The sequence below is a fragment of the Pectinophora gossypiella genome, chromosome 16, assembly GCF_024362695.1.
Source record: "Pectinophora gossypiella chromosome 16, ilPecGoss1.1, whole genome shotgun sequence".
In the NCBI taxonomy this organism is placed as follows: Eukaryota; Metazoa; Arthropoda; class Insecta; order Lepidoptera; family Gelechiidae; genus Pectinophora; species Pectinophora gossypiella.
Window position 1 is genome coordinate 9,919,383 of NC_065419.1, and position 11,296 is coordinate 9,930,678.

Here is an 11,296-nt window from a genome sequence, read left to right on the forward strand (position 1 = left end):
TCTCAGTATTTGTCTTTTTTCCCTTACTCTTACTAGCACTCTCATTTGTAACCCTTTCTGTCCAACTTATTCTTTCTATCCTCCTCCAACACCACATTTCAAAGGTCTCGCCTAAATCGTGTCTTAGAGCTCCGAGAAAGAGATAAGAAAGGACTTTGCGTGTTCCATGGTTATAAAGTGTAACTGAAATTGACCCAGATTCTTAAATAAGCTTTTGAGGGAACATAAATAATGGTTAAATCAGTACTTTCAATGCATGGCTGCTAATTCTGGTTTACGACAGACTACTTTAAAAAAGGCTGATTATTTTATAGGTACCGTAGAACGCTGTAACTTTGCCTGGATTTTGAGGTTTTTTTTGAACATATCATTACCTATAAGTCCTTATTACTTCTAAAGAGTTTTAGTTGAAATATGAACTTTATTTCCTAATATATATGGCTTAAACAGTTGGAACTAGTAGTGGTTTCTGTAAATTTCAAGTATTTAAATTCGTAGGCAAAGTTGTAGGTAAATGGCGTAACTTTGCCTAGAACGATAACTCAATAAATATGTTGCCGTTATTTGTACACATTTTTTTCCGTGTGCATAACATGTCGTTCTTGTCCTCGGCTTTCAAAGTATAGCCAATTTACGGGGGTTTTTTTTTTTCTCCGGTAATAGGCAAAGTTGTAGCAGGCGCCACAAACTCTTCATACAAAAATGGCGCTACCTGTAGGGTTGTGCAAAGAAATCGACACCACTTATATTATGAATTTTTATTTTTTTACGGTAATTACAAAATTACCAAGTCAATTATTCATTAATTTGCTTAGGTACAAATGTTTATAATCTTAGACAAATCTTAGGTACGCATGTTATTTTATTATAGTGCCACAAACTTATCTGACCCGTTGACTGGCTGGGCGTCGCTAGTGGTCAAAAAACTAATTTTCGAAAAACAACGTTTTTAGTAGTCCGTGTCACCGTGTCGGAAGCTTGCGGCTGTGTGTGAATTAATTTTATATAATCTTTGGTACGTTACAGGAACATTATAACAAACATAGGTAAGTACTAAAATATATAATTAAACATAACAAACATTAAATGAGCAATGTAGGCATTTTTAGTTATCTTAACATCTAATGTAGCTAGGCAAAGCACAGAAAAGTTATTAATCATTCTTAACGGAATAACAGAAATAGCTACCTAATCAAAATATTTTTTTACCGGATAAAGAAATTATTTTACAGGAATGCAGGACTAGCCAGTATCACGAAAGATTTTTTTTATTTTTTATTAATGAATTATATTTAGCTTATTGTACGTTATATTTATCAAAATTAATATTGAAAATGAAATGTCCTCGTCTGGAAACTTGGGGATCAGGTAATACCGCGACGATATCGTTCAAATCTTGCACAGTAAATACGTCTTCAATGTAAGGATAGGTAAAGACTGTTCCTTGCTGACGCTTAGAATTTTTCACTTTTCGTGCAAACTTCACTGTAGGAATTTTATCATTCATTGATATAACTTCCCCTACAAAATGTTTAATACTTTTTTTTGAAGCGAATTTCGCTATTACCCAACGGCCTTCTTGCAGTCCTAGACAATCTTGCGTATAGAATTCAATATCGCTCAGCCCAAACGGACAAACGTTTTCCTGTTCTTCTTGTTCCTGCAAACATGACTCAATATAGCTATCGAAATTTTCATACTCTGAATCATCTGTGTCAGCAGCGTCAAAAGAAATCTGCGATGTCAGGCTTGAATCGCTGTTGTACACGTGTCTCTTTTTTCTACAAATTTTCGACTGTTTTCGTGTAGTACTTTTTCTTCTTTTCCTTTTATTTATTTCAGTACTTATTTCTCGTAAGATATTATTTTTTTCAGCGGAGGCTGCGTTTATAACTATATTAGATGTAATTATTATTTTTGGCTTCTGGTTAGATTTTTCAGATGGTTCTGGATTATTGTTAGGTCCTGCAACAATTTTCATCTGTAAGCAATTAGGTGTGTTATTGTAAAACGGTGTATTAGTTTCGGAATTCTTTGATACATCTTTCAGGCGTTGTACAAAATTATTTAAAATGACTTCTGAGTTCAGCAAATAAGTATTTACGGCAATAACACATAGACCAAAAAGACTGTTAGAGTTGTTTTGCACCGATGGTAAACATTGTGATTGTGTCAAATTGTTATGAATGCAACTGTCATTTTCTTTATCAAGCTCGTAGGTATCAATGGATGATGGAACACTTTTTTCTAATTCAGAATTTTTTATTTCAGCATGTTTTATACTCTCTTCTCTAACAATCGTTCTTGTTTTCGACGGTCCTGGTAAATTTGAGTCTATTTTAGCTTTCTGGTTGGTTATTTTAGCATCTTTCATAGCTTTGTTTGCATCTATTTTGGCTTTCTTTCCGTCTTTTTTTGCATCTTTTCTCGCTTTTTTTGCTTTAGCTAGCTCTTCCGCTTCTTCCGTTGATATAGATTTACCAGGTACAACTGTAAGCTTATTAAGTGTGCCTGTCTTAATTGGTCTTGATTGCCTGTTCTGCTGCAAGAATTTTAGAAGGCTAGCATCAAACTGATGAGTATTTTCTTCTTGTACTGTTGGTATTTTCACCATCACTCGTGACGGGTTAAAAGGATATATTCCCGATCCTTCGAATCCCTTGCATATGTTGGTCTCCTTTGTAATGTTTATTTTAGTCATTAATTGTTCTAGTAGCTGTGGGAAATGGCATTTGTTGATGGTGTTTGCAGTGCTGTATGTAGCTTTATAATTTGTTAAAATTTGACGCCAATGACGTTTCATCGGTCCAAAAAATGCTACGTCTAGCGGTTGAGTAAGGTGGGTAGCATTTGTAGGAAGGAAAACAAATCTGATGTTGTGGGTTTGGCATAACTGAATTGTCTCCACGCTAAGGTGCGATGCCAAATTATCGCCTATAATCAATTTTATGCCGTCTCGAGAATTAGCCCACGGTAAGACTATAGTCTTGAACCAATCATCGAAACAAACCATATCAAACCATCCAGATTTTGTCCTATTATAACGAGCATCTTTTGGTCCATCTTCACACCATCTAGACCACAAGTGATCTGATTTATACACTACATATGGTGGTAAGCAATGTCCATCAGCAGTTCCGCTGAACATTATGGATACAGAACTTTTGCTAGTATTGATCACTCTTTCGGGATGTTTAGTCCCTCTTTTGAAAATGCATTTCTTGGAACCAGGATCATCACTCAAATTGGTTTCGTCAAAGTTGAGGATGTTAGAAGGCGGAACGTCGTTTAGCGAAGTTTCCAGATTTTTAAAGTATTCGTTCAACTCCTCTACGGTCTTAGAAGAACGACTTTTTTTGATGTTTTGAGTGGCCCTTTGTGCAAAATTGTGACGCGTTAAAAATTCACGGGCCCAACGTTCACCCGGCATTTTTCCTTTAAATAGGCTTAGCTTTCCAGTTTTAATTAGATAATTGTGGACTACAATCCGCAAATCTAATAAAGTAAGCGGACAGCCAAATTCGGCTGAAACATCCACCACTTTAGCGATATGTTTTTCTTCTTCTGTAGATAGCTCTGTAGGCCGACCAAAAGGTTTGCTGTGAAGGTTTTGTGATTTATTCACAATTGTTCTTCGGGGGATACCAAATTGCTTTTCAGCTTCGTATGATGAAATAACTTTGTCTCTTACGAGATTTGCAGCTACTTCCAACATTTCCGCTGAGTAGTCAGCATAACTGCGAGCACCTGGTTTTCTTCTTTTGCGCTTTTCTTTTGCCATTTTTTCATTTAACTGCAAAATAATTAAGAGAAAGTCAAGATAAAATTGATGCAGTGTTACTCAGGCACTGTACACATTGTATACTTTATGGGGTGACTGCAACTTTACAAAAATGTTGAATATAAATCTTCCCTTGATACTGAACAACTTTACTCGAGGAACCTATATGTATCTATAGAATTCTTAAAGAAAAATCGTCAGCTAATGTTAAGGTGATCAGCTGATTAGACCGCTTGAATGGATGGATGCTTTCTTTTAAAATGTATCGAGCTATGTTCTTTTGGAAAAATTGTTCAGTTTCATGGACCGATGCACATCTTTAGTGACCTATTGACTTACCTAAGTACAATTAAAACAAAATCATTTTAACCCACTTGCACTCCTACTGGGAGAACAACCAAATGAATGAGTGAGTAAGTGGTAATCCAAAGTATAAATTTATGATTAAACCTTTATTGAGGTTCACATTCACAAAATGTTACTAGTGCCAACCCTAGACCTAGGCAAAGTTGTGTCACCGAAAATACCAGAACACGCTACAACTTTGCCCACTAGGCTTTCTAGGTGAAAGCAAGCAATTTGTTTAAAAATATAAAGAGCAACGGGAAATAGGTAGTATTTACTTACATTGGAATGTTCTCACAGCTCTGAAACACTTTCTTTTAAGCAGAAACAGCAAATTCTAAACAGACACTTACAATCACTACGCGCACGCGCTTGCTTTCATTACTCAACTGTCGTACCAATATTGAAGTTACCATAAATAAAATTAAAATAAATGTTGCCATAATAATGTAAAATTTTTACCAAATAGTCAGAAGTAATACAAAACTAACCAAATGGGAAATATCGCAGTTGAAACAAATTAGGCAAACTTGCGCTTGGTTGGCAATGTTGCAGCATTCTACGGTACTTAAATCGATGTGACCGACTTTTCAGTATAGCCACGAAAAGTTTAAGACATTTTTTTAGATCTGGCTTTTTACATCACACGGGCTGGTGAATGTGTTTTTTGACGGCTAGCACTTGGATCCAACGGCTTAACGTGATTTTCGAAGCACAATATAATGTGACTTGTCAAAAACATTGAATTATTCGTATGTTTTAAATAGCAAATCTCTTTTTTGAGATAAAACAATACACATAAAAATACTTAATTTGATTTAATTATATTTAACTAGCAATTATTATTTATCTTTTAAGATAAAACTGTACTTACATAAAAAAACGTACTTAATTAAATTTTATTCACCTGTTTACATATACAAAGGAATGAAATGGTAATAAAAAAGTATAGTTTTTTTGTCAGTATAATAATGACGTCAGTAAAGATAAAAAAGTAATAAATAGGACGTGGCTCTAGATAGGTTTAGATAAACCTCACATTGCCAACTTCACCACGGCGCGAAGTAATTTATGCGATATCGAAACAAGTGACAATTAGAATATAAGGTTTTGCAACCTTATCTAGGTATAATACTTTTATAAATAAATCAGAGTGTCAATATTCTCGTAAAGTCTAGATTTCCAGACACAATAGTTAAAAAATATTCAGAATAGACAGGCAGTCGCTTCCGCAAAATACCGGAGCTGTCAAATTTTCAGGTTAGAAATGAAAATGGGATGACGCTATCGCTAGGTGTCAAATTGTCAATAAACGTTCAAACATGGAACTTTTTGTTACATGTGGTCAACCACTGGCAACCTTATCCTAATATTGCTCATCCATCGCACCGTGAGGATGGTTCTTTATTGTAATGTGAGTTATTACAGACATTCAAAGCGGTATTATTACCTGTGTCATCATATAAAGCAAGCGATGACTGAACGCTAGCGAACACTTAAATGGTGACTAATCAAGTATATTGTACTTGACATAAAGCAATTAGGCACTTAATACGATAATATTAATAATGTAGTGGTCGTATACCAATATGTACTAAGAGTTGGCTTACAACGGGTATCTATCATCAATATATTGAATTCAAACAGGTTTATAAAATGTACAAGTTTGTCTAGTTATTAGATGTACGATAAGGAAAGATCCAGTTTCTTGCAAAGTAATACATTAACTGGTTGTATTTAAGGCCTCCTGGTTACATGTCGTTTCTGCAATAGACTAAAAACACCTACAAAGACATAAACGTTATAATTATGACAACTAATGGTTCATAATTTCACCGCTCGCGCTGTTTACAAATAATTCGCTGGGCCAGTGACTACACTTTTTCTCTTTGATTGTACATAATTTTATTGTTTGTAGGTAAGAATTTTTTTTTAAATATTTTCTTGTTTCATACTTTTTCGAGTGCGTAAACCATTGATGATCAACTGAAATAATGAGCTCATATTGTACACATCGTGTCTTTAACTCGTAACACACACCCGTATCATAACTTTTAACATTCTTCCCAGCAAATTATACTTTGAAACTATTTTAAAAGGTTGTAGAAAAATGGTATACCTACCACACCCTGAAATAAGCTAAATAGAACCCCATAAATGTAAGTACTGCTTACGCAATCAATACTTTTTACAATATTACGTGTTTATGTTCTAAGTTCTAACTAAAGTCCTGGGAGTCGTTGCAATTGCGCCATTCGCCATCGAAACAATGGTTGTTTGACGTTGGTGGTGTAATGATTGAATGTACTAACGTGGACTGATTATTCATGTTGATTTGCTTCGAAGTAATATAGTTTAAATAAATCTTTGTTCTAAGTAAAGACTTTGAATCGGTTTATGATTTATTTTAAGCCTGTTTTTATGTGTTGTGGTGGGCGAGGGAGGGGGGGGGGGGGGATGACGTGAATTTGATGTAAAAAATAATAAAGATGGATATGTGTATTAGGAAGACAAAAACATAAAGTAAAATCCACCATACAAAGTAAAGACTAGGTAAGTACCTAGTTCGCACGTAGGTTAAAGATGAAATCAGATTAACCGACCAATATTATTAAGCCCGACCGCCTAAGGCGATCAATTATACATATTTGATTGGTGTGCTCACATGCTATATAAGCCACATGCGAGCATATGAACGTCGGAGTTGAATCAGTCGCCGTAGCCGAAATCGGCTGGATCACATCATCATAATAACGAAGCATCTACCTGTAGTGATTTCTCCGTGGTGTGAAACTTCCGACCAAGCGGCGAGTGATGCGACACAGCCGGAAGGGTCGGCGCCACGGTTCCTATCTAAATAGGTCGATTGCCTTGTTTATTAAAACCACCCCAACTGACCTTGTTTTTACACCATAGGTCGCTTTGGTTTGTATAAATTTGTACTCGGATTACATGAGAGGCAGGCAGTAGGTGTATAGTAAGTATACACACCCACTCGTCGCCAGCTATGTTCAAGTTCCGTGTAATAGACGGTGAGTCTATTGCCATTAATCGGGTACTGATCTTGGAAGTCTCGGATTCGGATTTGTATTTTAGCTCAGTTGCAAGATCGCTTGCCAGCACAGGCCAAAACCAATGATTGTCGAATTTGTTTTCGAATTCATGTTTGGATTATAAATTATTATCACGTGCTCAGCGGTGAAGGACAACATCTTGATGAAACCCACATTCCCGAGAAATGCATTTTCGGAGGTATGTGACCTAACCTGTATTGGGCTGGTTTTCCCATCGCGGGTTGGAAGGTCAGACAGGCAGTCGCTTCTGTAAAAAACTCTGTCAAATCTTCAGGTTAGGTAAGCGGACCCTGTGAAAAGCGGGATTATGCTAGGGAGATGATGACTAGTAAGTTTCATTTAATAAGGAATAAGCGGCTGATACCAGGAGAGATGAGGTATCCTTGATACGACTGCATACATTTTGTTGGAAGCCTGAGTTTATATATGTGTATTAGTATATGTATGTACCTATTTTTCATGGTTTGGCATTGGAAGGTTGGCAGATTTGACACGTTTCCTCATCGCTTGGGGAAGGAAGGAAAAACCGTTGGTAAGAACTAGTTATGCCTTGGTGTTTATCATTCAAAGCACGTTGTAGATGTTGCCTAAAGGACAATATCGTCTTGAATAGTTATAGGTTAAATGTATAGGTTTTTGTCTCTGATTTCCCCGTTCCATAGTTTAGTCTGGTAGTCTAGCCAGTGCATTAATATAAAAAAAACACTCTTCTTCTTCTTGTCCTTTCGATGGCATTAGATTTCTTCAGCCCAGTATTCCGCCACTCGAACAGCATCCTCGGTGGCACTCATCAGCCCCTCTCGCGTGCAGGTATCAGGGCACGCGGGGCAAGTTATCAGATGAGCCATAGTCTGTGGCGTAACACCACACACGCAGCTCAGATCCGACCCGATGAGAAAACCCCACCTGGACAGGTTATCTTTACTTCGGCCAACCAAAAAAACACTTATAGGCATATTAGGGCACTGTTATGGTATGTATTCGCTTATATTAAAGTACTGGCCATACAGGATCGTTTATTCCACGATTATCATTATGATAATAAACAAACGAATACACGAACACACAAAATACAGGTCGTGGAATAAACGATCCTGTATGGCCAGTACTTTAATATAAGCGAAATATCATACGGCCTCTGTGGTTCGGTTGAGCGCTGAGCTCACGATCCGGAGGCCCCGGGTTCGAATCTCGGTGACATATCACAAAAATGACTTTGTGATCCCTAGTTTGCTTAGGAAATTACAGGCTGATAACCTGATTGTCCGAAAGTAAGATGATCCTACTGATGTAAGTACGTAGTCGTTACACGAGCCATGTCAGGGGCCTTTGGCGGCTCAATAATAACCCTGATACCAGGGTTGATGAGGTTGGTACTCCACCTCAAAACCCACACTATAAGAAGAAGAAGAAGAAGAGCATAGATACTTACCCCAAAACACGTGTAACCTAACTGAAGCAGAAGCCTAACGAAACTATGTCAACAGCTAAAGTAACTACAAAGTTCGAAATAGTTTAAATGCTAATGTTCAAGTTACGACACACAAGTTACATTTCATCGGTAATTTAAGCGAAATTTTATGTTACTTAAACCCATTTAAACTTTTCTGGCAATACCAAAGTTAAACTATTACCTACACGACATTTTTCCGAAACAGTTTCAGGACTTTACGAGATTTTTAAATTCCAAATTGCATTTCAAATTATGCTTCGCGTGTTCATAAACCGTTTATCACTAACAGCTGTTTATTATCAAAATTGTTAGGTATTTTTGGAAACTCCAGCGATGATAATCACCGATATATTATATGCAAATGTGTATTATTTATTTGCTTAGTATAGGTTAAACGATTATTATGCAACGCTATATTTAGTGTTTATTAAGTTTTTAAATATTTACACATTGAATAATTATTTAATCTAGTTCTAAAAGAAACCTGAAAATAAAAAAAACACACTTATTATAAAATTTAACCGCCTCCGTGGTCCAGTGGTTGAGCGTTGGGCTCACGATCCGGAGGCCCCGGGTTTGAATCCAGGTGGGGATATCACAAAAATCACTTTGTGATCCCTAGTTTGGTTAGGACATTACAGGCTGATCACCTGATTGCCCAAAAGTAAGATGATCTGTGCTTCGGAAGACACGTTAAGCCGTTGGTCCTGGTTACTACTTACTGATGTAAGTATGTAGTCGTTACATGAGTCATGTCAGGGGCTTTTGGCGGCTCAATAATAACACTGACACCAGGGTTGATGAGGCTGGTATACCACCTCACAATCCACACGATAAGAATAGAAGAGGAGATAAAATTTAAGCAAAGGCCGACAATGTCTTTGAGCAATATAGGAAAGCTCGTAAAATTATACCAAATATTTATATTCCTGGGATCTTACCGAAGTTGCAACATTACATAACCAACAGCCTACATATCTCCCACTGCTGGGCACAGTCAATCAATAAATCGAAGGGTGTATGGAGCATATTCAACCACGTTGCTCCAGTGCGTATTGGTGGAGGAATTTGCGCTAGTAGCCCGGGACCAACGGCTAACGTGCCTTCCGAAGCACGGAATCATTATTCGGACAACGAAATGATTCAGCCTACAATCAGGGGCCTTTGGCGGCTCCATAGTAACCCTGATACCAGGGTTGATGGGGATAGCAATCCACCTCACAACCCACACGACAAGAAGCCTACAATGTCCAAGCCAAATCGGGAATCGAACCTGGACCTCCAGATCGTGAGCCCAATGATGACAAAAACGACAGACCATTGTGTCTCTTTCATCGTTCGCGACATGGTTAACACTCCTCGCCTCCAGGGGCCTGTTTAATAAAACTTACAATTGTAAATTACAATGACAATTTGATGTACATTGCGGAGTATGTGATCACGAATATTTTGCAGTTTCATATTAGCTACGCAATGAACATCAAATTGTCGTTGTAATTTACAATTGTAAGTTTTATTAAACAGACTCCAGGGCTAGCTGTACTGGGCTCTGTCTTCCCCAATAAGGATTGTCATCGTAAGTTTATGCATGTGTAGGCATACAAGCTTCATTTTGATTCGTAGGTACGGTCACGAGCATTAATAATTATGTATTATACACTTTGGTACATGTCACATTAACTTTATTGACAAATTGAACTGTAAGTCTCATTAAATGTCAAATATGTTAGTACGACAGAGTCCTAAAGTGGGTACATTATATTGCTCATGACTGTACAAGTACTTACATTAGCTTTTAATACAACAACATGGTGCACTTTTATCTTTAACAGGCACCTAATCAATGTTTTATCGCTTATCGGAAACTTTATAAAAATTGCATTTAATTATAATTTTCCCAAAACGTTTGGATGTATGTAGGTATATACATTTTTTTATTTTCTTATCAGTGAGTTATTGTTATTATGGTTGACCTAAGATCTATCTTCATCATCATCAGCCGTACGACGCCCACTGCTGGGCATAGGCCTTCCCCAAGGATCTCCACGACGATCGGTCCTGCGCTGCCCGCATCCAGCGGCTTCCCGCGACCTTCACCAGATCGTCGGTCCACCTTGTAGCGGGCCTACTCACTGAGCGTCGTCCGACACGTGGTCGCCATTCCAGAACCTTTCCGCCCCATCGGCCATCGGTTCTCTTCGCTATGTGTCCTGCCCACTGCCACTTCAGCTTTGCAATTCTCCGAGCTATGTCGGTGACTATCTATCTTATTTATTATTATTAATATAATAAGGAGTGTATGAGAATATTGAGGTACCTACTCGTACTTAATACTGGACTGGCTTCCATAAATTCAACACATTTTTCCATGGGATTGTTTGATAAAACAAGAGGCGCGTTACCCCAGTTGGAAAATCACTTGACTCGCACGGGCCTAAATCAATGATTTTCGAATTCATTTTCGGTTGGTAAGTGTTTATCACGTAATCAGCGGTGAAGGAAAACATCGCGAGGAAACCCACGTTCCCGAGAAATGCGTTTCGGTAGTACGTGACCTAACCTGTATTGGGCTGGATTTTCCTTCGCGGGTCTGATGGTCAGACAAGCAGTCGCTTCTGTAAAAAACCGGACTTGTAACTTCTT

General features: G+C 37.6%; 1 protein-coding gene across 1 annotated transcript; it reads right to left on the reverse strand.

The window, feature by feature from the left end:
- Nucleotides 1–312: 312 nt before the first annotated feature.
- Nucleotides 313–4,687, reverse strand: LOC126374068 (uncharacterized). Its single transcript, XM_050020527.1, has 2 exons — nt 4,409–4,687; nt 313–3,793 (listed from the first exon to the last, which is right to left on the reverse strand). The coding sequence occupies exon 2, from the start codon at nt 3,779–3,781 to the stop codon at nt 1,298–1,300; it is 2,484 nt and encodes an 827-aa protein (XP_049876484.1). The 5' UTR covers nt 3,782–3,793; nt 4,409–4,687; the 3' UTR covers nt 313–1,297.
- Between the last annotated feature and the right edge of the window lie 6,609 nt (nt 4,688–11,296).